The sequence below is a fragment of the Trachypithecus francoisi genome, unplaced genomic scaffold (genome assembly GCF_009764315.1).
Source record: "Trachypithecus francoisi isolate TF-2019V2 unplaced genomic scaffold, Tfra_2.0 Lachesis_group0, whole genome shotgun sequence".
NCBI classification, from domain to species: Eukaryota; Metazoa; Chordata; class Mammalia; order Primates; family Cercopithecidae; genus Trachypithecus; species Trachypithecus francoisi.
Window position 1 is genome coordinate 181,788,027 of NW_022681453.1, and position 19,137 is coordinate 181,807,163.

General features: G+C 44.4%; 1 protein-coding gene across 1 annotated transcript in view; it reads right to left on the minus strand.

Annotated features, from left to right (window-relative positions):
* Positions 1–19,137, minus strand: part of GLB1 (galactosidase beta 1) — a 114,059-nt gene that overhangs the window by 18,621 nt on the left and 76,301 nt on the right. Inside the window, 4 exon segments of the mRNA XM_033212911.1 lie at positions 1,615–1,746; positions 3,339–3,452; positions 6,839–6,928; positions 9,536–9,610. Coding sequence (XP_033068802.1) covers positions 1,615–1,746; positions 3,339–3,452; positions 6,839–6,928; positions 9,536–9,610 — 411 coding nt within the window.

Below are 19,137 nucleotides of genomic sequence, written 5' to 3' on the forward strand. Positions count from 1 at the left end.
TAAGCCGAGATTGTGCCACCGCACTCCAGGCTGGGTGACAGCGAGATCCTGTCTCAAGATGGAATCTGGGGACAAAAGGAATGAGTGAGTGGGGGATACAAAGGAACAGTCACTCCACTGCGGATGCAGCATGCACGATGGATGCAGCCAGGAGAAATATTGGCCTTCAGCACCTCAGCTGTCATCACAGGGAGGACCACACCCGAGTCACTCACCTGTTATGAGGGCCAAGTGAGATAACATACATGAGAATACTGTGACACCTTAGGAAGATAGGAAGGGTAATGATGATGATGGCAAATCTCAGACCTGAATTCAGAAGCTGCTCTATTTGTTCCACACAGGCCAGGGCTGGGCTGTCAAGGCTCAGCTGCCTTCCCCTTCCCTGGCTTGTATGTGGGGAACTTCTCCATTCCCAGTGGAATCCCAGATACCAAGTCTCGATTGCTCATTTAGTAATTTGATAAATATTAACCAGGTGGCTGTGTGTCAGGCTCTTTGACAGGTACTGGGGACTCAGAGACTACACTACAGAGTTGAGTCACTCTCATGGGTCAGTGTGGCCTCTGAGAGCCAGGCAGGAGGCCACGAAGTCCACCCTGAGCACAAGAACTATGAGAGAGACATTTATACTGGAGGCAAAGGTGGCCTGCACACAGCTATTCCCTGAGTTCCCTAAGATGGAATTGCCTGATCCCAAGAGGGTCAGGAAATAGCCTAGACACCTGTCCTGTCCTAGCCTGGGTGGCGCCATTGTTTCCTTGATGAGGTGTTCTCTCCTCTTGTGGAGGGTGAGCTCCCTGAGAGGAGCCTGTCTCTTGACACCTTTGCATTCCCCAAAGCACCTGGCAGGGCATCTCGCGGAGTGGGAGCTTAACAAATACTTGCTGAATAATGCTCTAAAAATATGTGTTAGAAAAACTTATTTGGGCTACACATCTGGACACAGGAGTAATCAACAAAGGTAACAGCCAGTGCCCCAAGGGAAGAGGCTTCCTACAAGTGAAGAGTTTGCCATGGACTAACCATCCAAACCCATAAAACAGGACAGAACAGAGGCTCAGTTGGCTTTGCTGGCAAAGGAGTGTCTTCAGTGAGCTCGGTGGTCTTTTTAAGCAGAGGAAGAGCATGGTGGAGGGGCTTCCTCTTTCTGTTTCTTTCTATAGGATGACCAAACTCAAATATAGGGGAAAGGTTCTGTTTGCAAAGCTCCACTTTCTCATCACCTACAGAGGAAAACAGCTCTTCAAAATAGCTCAACTACTTCTTCTTTTTTTTTTTTTTGAGACAAGGTCTCACTTTGTCACCCAGACTAGAGTGCAGTGGCATGATCATAGGTCATTTTAATCTCCAGCTTCTGGGCTCAAGCAATCCTCCTGCCTCAGCCTCCTGAGTAGCTGAGACCACAGGTGCACGTCACTACACCTGGCTAAGTTTTTTTTCGTAGAGGTCTCACTATTTCACCCAGGCTGGTCTTGAACTCCTGGCCTCAAGTGATCCTCCTGCTTTGGCTTCCCAAAGTGCTGAGATTACAGGTGTGAGCCACTGTACTGGGCTTCAACTTCTAAGTTGTGACCCCTTGAACTTTAGTCTTGACAGTGTGGTTTGTCCTACCTTAAAATCGTTGATATATGTGCCATAGTTCACACGTCCCATATTCTCTACCAGAAGGTCCAGAGTGGCTCCAGCTCTCCCTGTTATGTTCAGAGTGATCACCCTGTTTCGCTCAAGGACTCCCTGGGGAATCTGTGGGGTTCAAGACCAAACGACAATTGAATTGAGGGTAAGAAGGTCAGCAAGGAGCGGCAGCATGCTCAGTTAATTTAGCACTCATTTTCTTGCCTTGAAGTGTCACCAGACTTGGAAAGAAATGGTTTGACAGCATCTTAGCCCAAATTACTGGCCAGGTCGGAAAGTTCCCCCAATCACTACTTCCTGTTTAGGAAAATTGCCAGACACAGCTGAGAGCATGGAACGGTCTAAGCTGGTTTCCTTTGCCCTGGAATGTTTTACTGCCATCTACTTTTAGTGGAAACAAGAGGGAGACAAATTCCAGGGGAGGATTCTTATTAGAGGAGCTGCTTTGTGTTCTGACAGCACAAAAGTCACTCACAAAAAATTGCTTCTGAACAACATGGAGAGATAAGACAAAATCAGATAAACGAGATAAAATCAGAGAGTTAGTATTCTCACCTCAAAATACTTGACATGATGCATTAACCACGAAAATTATATAATAGAATGAGGAAAAACAACAGGTATTTTATCAGCAACATATTCCTAACTTTTTTAAAGGTTAGACTTTTTAAATTGACCTTACAATGATCGTAATTCACTACGACAACACCAAAGTTAGAAGCGAAGAAACAGTTACCATCAAAAGAGTAGACTGTCTTAGTAATCTGCTCCCACTGAAATGAAAGCTGTTGATTACAGGAGAATGGGAAATATTTTAAAATCTTCTGAACAAATTTTCTTAGTGAGGAAAATCTTTTCCTATGTTCCTTCCTGTGACCATTTCAGTGAAAGGACTGCAAGTCCTGAAATGCATCTGCTTTTGTTATGAAACACGGTTCTTTGTGCATTTCAGTAATAATTGTCACGAGCAGTCCTTCAGAATAGAATTTCTCATGTAGGATAAAGGCACGAAGTTCAACAAACTTTGTACAGTGGCAGGTACAAAATTGAACTGGAAATGGACCCCACCCTTAAGGAGCAAAGAAGGCACAGGCAATATCAGTCAGAGAAGGGCGACCTTGGTTGGGGAGACCCAGAAGGCTTCTGAGAGGGTGGGGTGTCAAGCACAGCCCTCTGGGTTAAGATGGTGGGTAGGGTGGATTTCAGCAAATGGCACATGCATGAGGCCTCACAGCAAGCAAGAGGCACAGCTCAGGGTCACCAAGAAGAAGGGTAGAGCCCAGTGTGGCGGCTCATTCCTGTAATCCTAGCAATTTGGGAGGCTGAGGCAGAAGGATCACTTGAGCTCAGGAGTTCAAGACCAGCCTGGGCAACATAGTGGGACCCTGTCTCTACAAAAATATCAAAACATTAGCCAGGCAAGGTGGTGCAACCCTGTAGTCTCAGCTACTTGGGAGGCCGAGGTAGGAGGATCACGTGGGCCTGGGAGGTTGAGGCTGCAGTGAGCTGTGATCACACCACCATACTCCAGGCTGGGCAACAGAGCAAAAATCTGTCTTAAAAAAAAAAAAAAAAAAGATGATGGGTTGAGCCTGAGGTTGAAGAGGTGAGCAAAGACCCCAAATACTGTGTTAACAAGTGCAGGCTGCTCATCCCCCCCGTCACCGGGACAAAACACACATTTCAGAGACGATTCTTACCCCATCCACAGCAACATACGCTCGATCGTGGACTCCATTGAAGGGTGAAGAGAGAGGTGTTGGGTTGCTGCAATCTTGAGGAAGTGTTGTCCGGTACAGCACAAACCCATAATACTGGTTAGAAAAGGATTTAAGAAAAATACATCACTATTGCCATTCGTTTAGAGAACTTGGTTACCCTAGTCCTGTATGAAAGCGATGTTTTGGAAACCATAAGGAATGAAAATCTTCCCCCACCTCCAGAAAAACATAAATTTGAAAAAGGAAACTGGCTTACCTTTTTAGCTCATCAAAGATCTATCATAATAGTAAACTGCAAGGAACTGTGAACAGTGTCTTATCAAGCATCCCCTTCCCATAAGAGGAACCTGGACCCTGAACGGATTAAGTCACTTGCCCAGGGTCATACACGGAATTGTATCATACATAGCAAAAGTTATGGATGTTAGCTCCAAAAACAAAACTAAGTAAAACCAACAGCAACAACAAAAAAAACAAGGAAAACAAACAGCAGAGCCAAGAGATGAAGTTCTGCTCAGCAAAACTGTCTCCAGGTTCTTGGGCCAAATCTGCTTGAACATACAAAACCAAAGGCAATGAACTGGGTGCAGTGGCATTCACCTGTAGTCTCAGCTACTTGGGGGGCTGAACTGGGAGGATCTCTTGAGCCCAGGAGTTCGAGGCTAGTCTAGGTAACATAGCAAGACCCCATCTCTAATAATAACAACAACAACAAAGTCCATCAGAACCGTTTTAAGTGGAGGAACAGGGGAAAGAAATAGTTAAGAGACTAGATTGTAACCAACCACTAAATCAGAAAATATTTTTAGATGCTGATATCCCCGGTCCAAAAGAAAAGCCTTAAACAATCAGCCTCAGCAGTAACGGAATTATTCACAGATTATAGTTATTGACATAATAATCCACAGAATTATAGTTATTGACTTTGCTTATTTACTTCCTGCTGTGGACATTATTAGCAAGGCTGAGCTGGGACAAAATCCTGAGTTATGGAAGAGAATGAAAATAGAGATCCAGCATGGAACAGAGAAAAGGTTCCCTACTTCTAGGGACCAGAAAGAAAGAAAGTAAACTTCAGGCAAGTGGAAAGGTGACTGGGAGGAGCTAAGGAAAGCATTAATCCACCTTCCTGTGTTGCAGGAATGAGCTGAGCACAAGAAATGCTACTAAGACCACACAAACCTTCTAGCACAAGAACACCTCCCGCCCAGACTCCACACCTCCATCTCCTTTTTGTTTATTTATTTACTTATTTTGAGAACTAGCTGTAGTGGTAAGTTTCCTCAAGGGCTGAGGAAAGCTTTGTCAAGGGCTTCCAGAAGGAGGGGTAGAAGCTGTGATGCTCTCCAGGCAGGTGTGGCTGAGGCTCAGGGGGTCCCTGCAGAGACAGTAGGCTGAGCCCCACTCCCTGAAGTCTGTGCCCTTTGGAGTTTTTTGCTGGAAACAGATATTCTGTGGACTTGCCCCAGATCTGAAATAGCCAGGGCCCAGGAAGCCCCACTCAATCTGAGACCACTGCCTTGGCCAAAGATCAGAAAGCAGAAGGGGTCTGAGAAAGAACAATGGCTGCACGTGTTCATATATAACCTGAAACTCCCTCCCCAGGCTCCACGTGCTCTTGGATCATTGTCTGAAGTGCTCAACAGCCCTGCGAAGTTCAGGTAAGTTCCATTTATAGATGTGCGTGCTAGGACTGCAGAGTACCCTATACAATGTTCATAAAACAGTGAATGTGTGTGTGTGGGGGGGGGGGGACTTAATTATTCATTATATTACAAAATAGAATTGTTGGAATAAAATCACAGGTGTAAAAATAGCAACTGATGGCAAACTTCACTAAACTGAGATTAGATATGCGGTTACTATTTTGCCTTACTGTTCAGACTCCTTCCAGAAGGTGGTCGCCATAGAAAATCAGAAAGGAGGACGTGGATAATCTTCTATTTCAAAACATGGGGCTGAGATCCTAAGTGATGAAGCTTAACATTGCAGTGAAGGGACAAGCTGGTTTCACGGGCATCCTGCTATCATTCCCTAAGGAAATATCACCTTCGTTGTGTTCATGCCTAAAATGTTTTACTGAATCTAATTAGCGAGGCAAAGTCTGCAAACACCCTGACCTTTTCAAAAATGTCCATGTCATGAGAGAGAGACTTAGGAACAGTTTCAGACAGAAGAAGACTAAGGAGAATATAACTAATGGCAATGTGTGATTATGGATTGGAAACTGGATTGAGAAAAGATTAAGCTGTAAAGGACATTATTGCAATGACCAGGAACACTTGACTATAGAATTTATATTTCAATACTGTTTTTTTTTTTTTTTTTTTTTTTTTGAGACGGAGTCTCGCTCTGCCGCCCAGGCTGGAGTGCAGTGGCCGGATCTCAGCTCACTGCAAGCTCCGCCTCCCGGGTTCACGCCATTCTCCTGCCTCAGCCTCCCGAGTAGCTGGGACTACAGGCGCCCGCCACCTCGCCCGGCTAGTTTTTTTTGTATTTTTTTTAGTAGAGACGGGGTTTCACCATGTTAGCCAGGATGGTCTCGATCTCCTGACCTCGTGATCCACCCGTCTCGGCCTCCCAAAGTGCTGGGATTACAGGCTTGAGCCACCGCGCCCGGCCGACTATAGAATTTATATTAGATTATAGGATTGCATCAATATTAAATTTCTTATGTGTGATCATTGTATTATGGTCCTGCAGGATAATGTTCTTTTTCTTAAAAAATGTATGCTGTAGTATTTAAATGTGGAGTGACATGGTGCTGACAATTCAAATGGTTAGAAAAAGAAAAGCAGTTGACTACATACACATGGAGAGAAAAAGGTAAGTAAAGCACTGTTGACAATTGGTGAATCTAGGTAAAAAGTATATGGGTGTTTATTGTACTATTCTTGCAACATTTTTTGGATTTAAAATTTTCCAAAACAAAACGCTGGGAAAAATTAAAAAAAAAAAAAATAAAGACGAGGCAGTGTCTGGATATCAAACACACACATATACAAACACTAAAAAAAAAAAAAAAGATGTGCTCTGTTCTCTTTAAAAGCAGGAAAAAGAATCTCAAAGAACCCAGTCTACCAAAAAACACAGTCCTTATGCCATTGAGCTAAGAACAGACAAATAACTAAACTGTCTGTTTTGAGTATTAAAACAGTGATCTTCCACTGATGCCTAGTAATAAAGATTAATTAGATTGGTCAGTGAACTCAATTTACAACTTGTACAGAATTATGGTGAAGCAGGTTGGGCTACCTCCTGTATGAGTGAGAAGTGGGGCAAAAAATATAGGCAGGATCAGCCCACCGTGCAGCCCTTCAAGCTAAAGAGAGCCTGGAAATTCATGGTTCATTTACCTGGGATCTAATGCATTTGCTTACCATTTTGGCCCCTGAACTCAGAATGGGCACTGCACGGCAGTGCAGAAAGCACATTTTTGCAAATAGAAAACTGGCGAGGCATTACCTTTGAAGGCCTACCTGTTTCACCTGGATAAATGTCAAGGGATAAAGGCTTTTGATGGGCCCAGAGGGGCACAGAATGTCCAGAGCTGCTCCCACTGTCTTTAACTGAAAAGAAACAAAAGCAGCATTCACACACTGCACCCCTCACTGGTCATCAAGGTAGAGAGTAGCGTCACTTCCTAACTATCAAAGATATCAGCGGGTTTGACCAAACCCCTAAATAAACCTAAATCATTCAGATTCCACTCAATATTGCTTCCCAGTCTCCTTCAGTCCTCTCCATCTACTCCCTAACTCCTGAAGAAAACTATGATGATGGTAGTCTTAAAAAAGGTTTCAAACATACCTATTCAGAAATTCAACCTGCTCAGAGACCTATAAAAGGCTCTTAAAATGAATGAAAACCAAGGCTCAGATGCGGCCTCCTTATATAAACCCTCTCTGAACACCCTCAAGTGAAATAACTAAGAAGTAAAAGTAGTAACCAGAGGCCAATTACATTCAACTAAGATTAGATACACTATTATTATATCACCTTAATATTTAACACTTCCTAGTTACTTCACCCTCCTCTGAATTTGTGTGTGGCATATTTTCCATGCCTGTATCATTTTTCAGTTGTTCATCTTTGTCTTCCTCACCAGACTGTCAGCTCCTTAAGGATAAGACATGTTCCATACTCAGCCCCAATGCCTAGAACATAGTAGACGCCTGGCAACTATTTATTATATTCAATCCAAAGGACTGGTTATTTTGGAACCCAGAATACTTATTCTGATACGATAACAACAATGATAATAACAGCTACCAGTCATTGCCTGTCTACACACTCCATACGAGATACAGCGTTTACATGCACTAGCTCACTGACTACTCACAACTACCCTGTGGGGCAGGCGCTACTGTCCTCCCTGTGTTGTGGAGACTCAGAGAAGTCCACCTGAGTAATGACAGAGCCAGGATTTGTGGTTAGATTTGGCTCCAAACCCCAGGATTTTCCACGACATAATACTGGTTAGGATTTTTTTTTCTTTTTTTGAGAGAGACTCACTCTGTCACCCAGACTGGCAGGCTGGAGTGCAGTGGTGTAATCTTGGCTCACTGCAACCTCCTCCTCCCAGGTTCAAGCGATTCTCCTGCCTCAGCCTCCTGAGCAGGCATGTGCCACCATGCCTGGCTAATTTTTGTATTTCTAGTAGAGATGGGGTTTCACCATGTTGGCCAGGTTGGTCTTGAACTCCTGACTTCAGGTGATCCTCCCGCCTCGGCCTCCCAAAGTGCTGGGATTACAGGTGTGAGCCACCACGCCCGGCCCATTTAGGAATTTCATAAACATTTCCCACGGTTACCTTGCTGATGTGCAGCATTAAGGAAAAAAATCTGATTTACAATTTCATCAAGCCAGCTACTCATATGGGTGTTTTCCCGCCTGGACGCTAAGAAATTCAACTCACGGTAAAAACCTGTTTTCCATATAACTATGTTCTACATAAAGTTAATTCAGTTATATGCTGATTTGCTATCTTCAATTGTATATATTTATTTAAAAATAAAAAGTCATTTCTGCTCACATGATTTTCTTTCACGGTAAACAGAATGTGCTTTTGGTACTAAGCTAGCTTTGTTTTAGCAATGTTGTCGTTTTGAACATTTGGAGCTATTTTCTGTTGCATAAAAATAGATTTGTCACAGCTCTGAAACAAACAAACCAAAGTTTTCCTTAAGTAGCTGTAGCAATGAACAGGTAGAAGGTGCTCCCTTTACAAGAGCGACTAAAGTCTGATTAAACTAAAGAAAGATCCCTATCAGAGAGAAAGACCACATTCTTTGTAGAATGTAGCACATGTATCTGACACTAGGTGGAAAATGTTACAAGAACTCAACCAACCAACCATGTCAAAGGGCTTCTTGGATGGAAAAATTACATAATCATGTTTGTCATTTTGCTTGAAGATAAAAACTTATGATACTATTTTAGGATATTGAGATTCTTAAGAAATAGGTAATGGTTCTTTTTTTTTTTTTTTTTTTCTTGTGAGTTAATACATGTAGGAGTTAGGGATTACAAAAGGGGAAAACCTGAAGACACAGATGGTCAAAACAAATTGACTTTGGCTATGTCACTCCTCTGACTATTAAGTAAAACCTTTCTTCTTTTTCGCTTTTCCTAGAATACATTGCCCTTAACTCCTATTTATGATTGATTTCTAGCTTTTTCTCCAGTGTCCCCATTTAACATATAAACCACAGACCATAAAAATTAGGACACAACTTTGAGATGGAGGGAAGTATATAATTTAGGGCAGAGATCTATCAAAATGCCTGTGATTTTGCGGAACTCCTAAAAAAAGGTAAATGATGACAAAGAGCCTTGACAGCCAGAACAATGAGGTGGCATATTATTTCCACAAAGGCACTTGACACTGTTTATACCACTGATAAAGGAACCAAGATGACCCAAATGATCCAAGAATGCCTACTACTCCCACCTGTGTCCCATCTGCTCATCCTGTCAACAAGCATAAGTATGTTCTCACCGCTCTCTCCCCCTTTTCCCAGAAACATCGTTTACCCCATTAGGCTCGCAGAAAACAAATTCTCAGAAAAATAACGAGCCAATTCCTCCAGCATAGCACTTTCACTCACTGCTACTAAATTCCACTTTCTCACTCCCATCTCTCACTTTCAAAGTTTCTGTTATTTTTTTCTTACCTTTTCCAGAGAGACCTTTCCATATGCAAACTTTGGTGTAGATGGAGGGATAGGACCTTCTGGTACTTTTTCAAACTATAAACCAGAGCAGAAAAAGAGAGAAAAGAAAAAAAGCTGTTAAACCTTCAGAAACATATTCAAAAATTTATTTTTTGAAAGGAAGGTCAAAGACCCATCAGTGCCAGAGCTTTTTTTGAAAATCAAAGGAACTAGAGACTTCTTCCAAAGCAGGATCTGGTAAATTTTTTACCTCAAAGTGCATGTCTGTGTTTTAAGCTTCAGGAATATCCAAATAATTATAAACCGAAAGACCTCAAGACAAAAGAGCAAAAACAAGTAGAGAGAATGAGGGTAAACAGCAGAAGGCTAGGGAGCGGGAGGAAAAAAGGAAACAGGTACATGACAACAGACTCTGAAGGGAGATAGCCTATCACAGGAAAAATATTAATCTTATTGCTAAAGTGCTGTATCAATGTCAAATTTACTGTGGTTATGAGAGAGAATACTTCTCCATATTATTATGAAACATATAATAAAGTATTTAAAGGTAAAGGCCATGATGTATGCAATCCTCCAATGATTTAGAAACACAGAGAGAGAGAGAGAGAGAGAGAGAGAGAGAGAAGAAATAAGCCTATGCACAAGTGATGAAGCAAGTAAAATGTTGACGCAGATGAGTCCAGGTGGAGAATATACAAAAGCTCTTTTTTTTTTTTTTGAGCCGGAGTTTCGCTCTTGCTGCCCAGGCTGGAGTACAATGGTGTGATCTTGGCTTGCTGCAACCTCTGCCTCCCGGGTTCAAGCGATTCTCCTGCTTCAGCCTCCCGAGTAGCTGGGACTACAAGCATGCACCACCACACCTGGCTAATTTTGTATTTTTAGTAGAGACAGCGTTTCTCCATGTTGGGCAGGCTGGTCTTGAACTCCTGATCTCAGGTGATCCGCCCACCTTGGCCTCCCAAAGTGCTGGGATTACAGGCATGAGCCAGCGCACCTGACCACAAATGCTTTTTTTTTTTTTTTTTTTTTTTTGAGGCGGAGTCTCGCTCTGTCGCCCGGACTGGAGTGCAGTGGCCGGATCTCAGCTCACTGCAAGCTCCGCCTCCCGGGTTTAAGCCATTCTCCTGCCTCAGCCTCCCGAGTAGCTGGGACTACAGGCGCCCGCCACCTCACCCGGCTAGTTTTTGTATTTTTAGTAGAGACGGGGTTTCACCGTGTTAGCCAGGATGGTCTTGATCTCCTGACCTCGTGATCCGCCCGTCTCGGCCTCCCAAAGTGCTGGGATTACAGGCTTGAGCCACCGCGCCCGGCCAAATGCTCTTTTTTTAAACTACTTTTACTCTTGTAACTTTTCTGAAAGTCTGAAACTATTTTTAAAAATAAATCCTTATTAAATGTTAAATATTATATATGGACATATACACATGCAAACACATATATGTGCATGTATGTATACAATTACGGAGTAAGAGGATCTCGGAGAAAGTCTCACGTCTTAGAAATGTCTGTGGCCATCTGCCTTTTCAAGTAGAGTGTACTGTGAACTCTCAGGAGCCTTCTATTTCTTTCTTTCCTTCTTTTTTTTGGTTTCCCTTTCTAAAAGACACAATGCTGGCAGCATTGCCTCTTTTTTGTTTGTTTTTTTTTTGTATTTTTTTGTAGAGACGAGGTTTCACCGTGTTAGCCAGGATGGTCTCGATCTCCTGACCTCGTGATCCGCCCGTCTCGGCCTCCTAAAGTACTGGGATTACAGGCTTGAGCCACCGCGCCCGGCCTGCATTGCCTCTTTATGGCCCGGAGCAGCTGCTGCCATCACGCTGGCTGTGGCGGAAGGAGGTCGTGGGCAGTGGCGGTGGGAGCAGCTGCAGGGCCAGTAGGGGCAGCGGGGAGGACCCCTGTGCCCCATATACCCAAGGCAGCTGACTGTGCAGTCCCCAGCCTCACGGGGCCAGGCAGGATCTACTCCCAGGCCTGGAGCCTCTGCCGCTACTGACCCTGGGCCCGCATCGCTGCTCTTGCCTGCTGCTGCCGTGGAAAGGGTGCAGCAGGGAGGAAGTGGACAGTCCCTGAAGCCCGCCACGATGGGATTGGGCCGAGTCAGCTGCTGGCGGGGTAGCAGCGTGGTTGGGCACGGAGGGGCGGACAGAGAAGGTCCCTGAGGTAGAGCTGTGCCCGGGGCAGTGCCACGATCCATGGAGCCAAGCAGGAGCTGGGCGTGGCTGCAGCTACCAAGCTGCAGCTGCAGACGGAAGCATCTCTGCCCTCTCGGGGCCCGGGAAGGCCCCTGTCCCCCGAAAGGCTAAGAGGTGTCTGCTCTCGCTGCCTAGCGCCTCTCTTCTCCCAGTGCCACTCCGATCTCGAAGCAAGGATGGGGCTGAGTGGCCCACGTGCTGTCGCACGCTGGCTGGGTGTACAAATGCTCAGGGTAGCACTGATATGCCAGCCTCCTGCCACCTCAGCCCCCTCTGGACTTTGGGCACCAATGAGCACAGGAGGGAGGCCGAGGGGGCGCTGAGGACAGCTCAGTACTGGACTGTAGGTGCCCCTTGGCACAAACAGTCTGGGCGCCATGAATGGTGGCAGGAGGTGGGCAGGCTCCTGCGTGGAAGTGGGCGGGTGATGAAGCCCCACCTTCAAGTGGGGGAGGGCTCGAAGCCTGGGGTTCAAGCCACTAGTCTCAGGGACCAGAGGGGTAACTGGTGGTGCTTTTCCCTGGACCCGCCAATGGCCGCCCATGGTCCAAGCCGCACTTCCTCCCCACTGAGGCCCCTAACATCCACAAGCTCAGCAAGACTAGAAAATGGAGACACAAGGGGAGACAATCAGCTACAGAGAAAACTATTCTCTCTGCTGAGAGGATGGAGAGAGGATGGGACAATCTACCCACAGAGAGGCACCACCCTCTTTGCTGAGAGCTGAACACTGGTTGGGACACCCTGGCTATGGAGAGGAGCTACCCACTGTGGGTCTCCTCTGAGCTGTTCTATCACTCAATAAAGCTACTCTTCATCTTGCTCACCCTCCACTTGTCTGTGTACCTCATTCTTCCTGGATGTAGGACAAGAACTCAAGATCCGCTGAATGGTGAGGCTGAAAGAGCTGTGACGCAAATAGGGCTGAAACATGCACCTTGCTCACCACGTTGTGGGAGAAGAGAAGGAGAGAAGAGCTGTGCAGACCTGGGAGCTCCCAGAGCTGGGGCTGTGACTCCCTCTTTGGGGCCCTGTGGTTCCTGGCATCTCCAAGCTTCCGGGCACTACTGCATACCCTGATGCCAGCCAGAGAAGCTGTCTGCAGTGCGCCTGGTCCAGCTGCAGCCTTGCAGAGGGCTGGCGCCTGTGCGGGTACCTGGAGCTGCTCACCCTGCAGCAGCAGCCAGTGTGTCTAACCGTGCACAGTGGCTCAATCACATGCTTGCTCACACACCCCTTGCTGTTCTATGCCTGACTTGTCCTTGGTAGGTATGGGATCCAGGCAGGAAGCATGAGCCAAGTGCCGCCTGCTGGGCCAAGACAGCAGAACGAGCCCAGTGGGCCCAAGCAAAACTCGGGCAAAGGCGCCACAGGCCACAGAGGTTTCTAGCCAGAAAAGCGACACCCCAAAGATCCTGTAACAATAATAAAAACTAATAATTTTTAAAAGGCGGAAGACAAGGCCTGGCACGGTGGCTCACGCCTGTAATTCCAGCACTTTGGGAGGCCGAGGTAGGTAGATCGCTTGAGGTCAGGAGTTCAAGACCAGCCTGGCCAACATGGTGAAACCCCATCTCTACTAAAAATACAAAATTAGCCAGGCATGGTGGCACACACCTGTAATCTCAGCTACTTGGGAGGCTGAGACATGAGAATTGCTTGAACCTGGGAGGCAGAGGTTGCAGTGAGCCGAGATTGCACCACTGCACTCCAGTCTGGACGACAGAGTGAGACTCTACCTCAAAAAAATAAAAAATAATAAAATAATGAAATAAAATAGGAGGACAAAAGACTGTTACGGTGAAAAGCAAGAGTCCCCTGCCTCACTTTTTTCTTCTGTCTTTCAGAGGAAGCCATTTACAAATTATCATTTTTTATTATTTTATTTTGAGATAGGCTGTTGCCCAGGCTGGAGTACAGTGGCACAATCACAGCTCACTGCAGACTCAACCTCCTGAGTTCCTGCGATCCTCCTGTCTCAGCCTCCTGAGTAGCTGGGATTATAGGCATGCACCACCATGACCTGCTAATGTTTATTTTTATTTTTGTAGAAATGGGTCTCATTATGTTGCCTAGGCTGGTCTCGAACCCATGAACTCAAGCGATCCTCCCACCTTGGCCTCCCAAAGTGCTGGGATTACAGGTGTGAGCCACCACGCCCAGCACATTTTAAAATTATTTAATTGGCCGGGCGCGGTGGCTCAAGCCTGTAATCCAGCACTTTGGGAGGCCGAGACGGGCGGATCACGAGGTCAGGAGATCGAGACCACCCTGGCTAACACGGTGAAACCCGTCTCTACTAAAAATACAAAAAACTAGCCGGGCGAAGTGGCGGCGCCTGTAGTCCCAGTACTTGGAAGGCTGAGGCAGGAGAATGGCGTGAACCCGGGAGGCGGAGCTTGCAGTGAGCTGAGATCGGCCACTGCACTCCAGCCTGGGTGACAGAGCGAGACTCCGTCTCAAAAAAAAAAAAAAATTATTTAATTGTTCCTATTTTTGCTTCTTCTGGTCTCTAAGTAAATATGTGTACTGCTTTTTCTTATCATTGATTTATTTAACACGAGAGTACAGCCCAGAAGATAAAGAAAGTTTATCTTCCTTTCTTGCTATTATGTTTGTATCAACATTTTCAGCTTCTCTCCTAGTTACCTTTAAAATAATATCCTTATATCTTTATTTCTTAGTTCCATCAATTAGCATATTACCCTATGTCACTTCTTTTTGTTTTTTTTGAGATGGAGTCTCGCTCTGTCACCCAGGCTGAAGTGCAGTGGCGTGATCTCCACTGCCTACAACCTCCACCTCCTGGGTTCAAGTGATTCTCATGCCTCAGCCTCTTGAATAGCTGGGATTACAGGCTCACGTCACCACGCCTGGCTAATTTTTGTATTTTTAGTAGAGACAGGGTTTCACCATGTTGGCCAGGCTAGTCTCGAACTCCTGGCCTCAAGTGATCTGCCCACCTCAGCTTCCCAAAGTGCTGGGATTATAGGCATGAGCCACAACGCCCAGTCCTCTGTCACCTCTTTATTCTCAGTGTCCTAAAATTTCCCAGAAATACATCTGACTATGTACCTTCTTTGCATTCATTATGTTCGACAAATCAGAGATCCCTTTCAATTTTGAAAAAATTCTGTATTACTTCTTTGACATTTTTTCTCCAATTTTTTTCTTTCTTATCAGTAACAAGTTGAACATCCTAGATTGTTCCTCATTATCTCGTATCTTTTCTGATTTCCATCTCTGTATTCTGGTTCTAGTTTCTAGGAGATTCTTCTTAATATCCAAGAACTCTTGTTCTAGTCTAGTAGCTTCTTTTTCAAAGTATCCCATTCTTACCTTATGGATGTAATATATCTCTGGAAGGTATTAACTTGATGGATTTTGTTTTTTGTACTTAAGATCTCTTCTGTCCCCTGAATTCTTTGTTGCCTCTACAGTCACTTTTCTGTTTACTTCATCTTGGTCTTTCTCTTTCCTGTTGCAGGCTTTATGGTTGTCCTCAGTGTCTGGCCATGCTTGGTTTTTCATTCCTATTTAATGGTAATGCAAATGAATGCCCCAGCATCTGCGTAACTGTCCTCTCTCTAACAGTGCTTCCTACTCTGTGTACAGGAGCAGGGCTTGTCTTCTGGGTTTTTTTTTTTTTTTTAATTTTTTTTTGAGACCGAGTTTTGCCCTTGTCGCCCAGGCTGGAGTGCAGTGACACGATCTCAGCTCACTGCAACCTCCGTCTCCCGGGTTCAAGTGATTCTCCTGCCTCAGCTTCCTGAGTAGCTGGGAATACAGGTGCCCACCACCATGTCCTGCTAATTTTTTTGTAATTTTACTAGAGACAGGATTTCACCATGTTGGCCAGGCTGGTCTCGAACTCCTGACTTAAGGTGACCTGCCTGCCTCAGCCTCCCAAAGTGCTGGGATTACAGGTGTGAGCCACCACGTCCAGGTCTGGGGGTTTTGTTTTAGGGTGCTCTGACAGAATCAGATGTAATGGGGAGGGTCTTTAATCTGGGGCTGTTTACTTTTTTAATGTTTTAAGGAAAATCCCCTCTGATTTCCTGACTGGTAGAAAGATGCCTCCCTGATGGACGGTCTGTGTTTGAGACTGAGGTGAAGGAGTGGAGGACCTAACAGAAAATATGTAAGGTTTAATTAACCTTCTCACTGTCAGCTCCATTTCATTCCTATCTTTTGCCACTCATGTACTTCCAGGACCTGGTCTCCGTGGTTCTTTGAGACCAGTCTACTCCCTGCTCTCTGTTCCTGTAACTCTATTCCACGCTCACTAGGGACTGAGATTTCCTTATCCTACATCCTCAGCCACCACAGATCTTTTGAAATCTGTCATGCAGGAACAACTCCCCTTTTACTGTCTCCATTTTTAAAAAGATGCCCATGTTTTGAAAGAAGTAACATTTTGGAAGGGAGAAGAGATAAGGAGGTGGTCAGCTGGCCATCTTGCTCTGGAAAGTGCTTTGTACCCACAAGATGAATCTATTATCTCTATGAAACTTTTAAAACATAATATTAAAAGAAATAAATGTGGGATCAAAGAGTTACTATTTATCTTGGAAAGTGAAAAATGTTGTAAGATCTTTTCCCACTTTCCCTGAAGTCTAGACCACACTCCTCTACTGGCCGTTTACCCATCCCTTCTCACTCCCCATTCTGGCCAATAAAAGCAGAAAACACAAATTCACAAAGAGGGACCTGAGAACAGTATGATCGGTTTCCTGAAGTTCCCTACTTACCCGCACATATTAGTGACCATGTCATATATCCCTTAAAGTTCAAGGCGGATTCCAATTTAACTAGGACTGCAACCTTTTCTACCACACTGGAAGAAAAAGTCATTGTATGGACATACTTGTTCAACCTACACTCAGCTCACTTTGATGCAGTGCTTAGGTGCTTGTACTGTCATCTGATGTACTACTTCCAAAGGCTCTCATACCTAGTTATTACATTTCCTCTTTAGAGATAAGACTGAGAAACTAGCTCGAGATGATAAAGAGAACAAGGGAGGGAGTTGGTACTGTGGCGCCAAGTCTAGCGCTGTTCCCACTGCTCCGCCCTGCCTCCTTATTGTTGTAACAATAGAATAGAAAGTATTAGGTGCAGCGCAGTGGCTCATGCCTGTAATCCCAGCACTTTGGGAGGCTGAGGTGGGTGGATCACCTGAGGTCAGGAGTTTGAGACTAGCCTGGCCAACATGGCAGAACCCCGTCTCTACTAAAAATACAAACAAATTAGCCAAGCATGGTGGCGTGCTCCTGTAGTCCCAGATACTCAGGAGGCTGATGCAGGTGAATCGCTTGAACCCAGGAGGCGGAGGTTGCAGTGAGCTGAGATCGTGCTACTGCACTCCAGCCTGGGCGACAGAGCAAGACTTCGTCTCAAAAAAAGAAAAAAAAAAGAAAGTTTTTTCACCCACAATTCCAAAAACAAAACAACACAACCCCCAAAGCCACCACAAAACCTTCTCTTCCAGTTTCCCTCCTAGACCCTCCCCTTATGCATACATATAACATAAACTTGAGAGATAATTTTGTAATTTGCTACTGTCACTTACTAAAAGTACTTCTGACATGGTTAAATAGTGAAAACAATTTTACTTATTGCATATTATAGCGTTTTGTGTGGATATGACAGAATGTACATAATCTTTCCTATATGAGGGGTTGAATTATCTCCAATTTTGATATCATAAATGCCAAAATTTCTAAGTTGCAACAAACAACTTCATGTCTATAGCATTATCCTTCTTTTAAATGTTTATTTTTTAAAAGTAACGCCCCAAGTGTGGGGTGACTAGGTCAAAGGATATGAGTATTTTATATGACTCTTAAAATAGTGTATACCCACATTTTCACCAAGTATCCATACTTGTTTACGTCATTTACCCATTTTTTTTTTTTTTTTTTTGATACATTGTTTTGCTCTTGCTGCCCAGGCTGGAGTGCAATGGTACAATCTTGGCTCAGCGCAACCTCCGCTTCCCAGGTTCAAGTGATTCTCCTGCCTCAGCCTCCGGAGTAGCTGGGATTACAGGGATGCGCCACCACGCTCGGCTAATTTTTTTGTATTTTTAGTAGAAATGAGGTTTCTCCATGTTGGTCAGGCTGGTCTCAAACTCCCGACCTCAGATGATCCGCCTGCCTTGGCCTAAGTGCTGGGATTACAGGTGTGAGCCACTGTGCCTGGCCATCATTTACGCAATTTTCTATGTATATCTTGATATTCTGATCAGTGGTATTAGCTCATTACAATATAGATATGAAGCTTTCATCTGTCTATCCCATTTATTACAATTTTCTAACTTTTCATTTTAATATTGATTTTTCATTGATACTAGTTTGATTATCATATAGCAAAATCCTCATCTTTACCTTAGCTAATTAATGTTTCAGAAAAGAAATTAACAAATATACTAAAATGCTATACTTCTAAACCATTATTTTTCCGTAATAATTTGTGCTTTAATCATACTATTCAGAGCAATTGCAAATGTTGCTTCTCATACTTAACTGGACAAATGCAATACAGGAAGCTGCTCTTTTCCCTGTGGAATCCACTAGATTCAATGGTGACCAGCTTTTCCTTCACCAAGACCTCTAATGTTTTCATTCATTCATTCAACAAACTCTTATTAAGAAAATGCTTTGTGTCAGGTCCTACGCTTGGTACTAGACTTACAAACAGCTCCTATTCCAGAGAGTGAGAAATGTGTATAAATCAGTTACATTAACATACCATGAAAAGTAGTATTTTCAATAGCAAAGACATGGAATCAACCTAAATGACCATCAATGGTAGACTGGATAAAGAAAATGTGGTTTATATACACCATGGAATACTTGCAGCCATAAAAAAAGAACAAGATCATGTCCTTTGTAGCAACACAGATGGACCTGGAGGCCATTATCCTAAGCAAACTAATGCAGGAACAGAAAACCAAATACTGCATGTTCTCACTTATAAGTGGGAGCTAAATGATGAGAACACATGGACACAAAGGGGAACAGATTCAGGTCCTGTTTGAGGGTGGCAGGTGGGAGGAGGGAGAGGATCAAAGAATGACCTGTTAGGTACTATGCTTATTACCTGGGTGACAAAATAATCTGTATACCAAACTCCTGTGACACACAGTTTACCTACACAACAACCTTGCATGTGTACCCATGAACCTAAAAGAAAAGTTAAGAAAAAAAAAAAGTTTTAAAAAGATTTCTACAATATAAGTGATAGAAAACAAAATGTAGGCCGGGCGCGGTGGCTCAAGCCTGTAATCCCAGCACTTTGGGAGGTCGAGATGGGCGGATCACGAGGTCAGGAGATCGAGACCATCCTGGCTAACATGGTGAAACCCCGTCTCTACTAAAAAAAAATACAAAAAACTAGCCGGGCGAG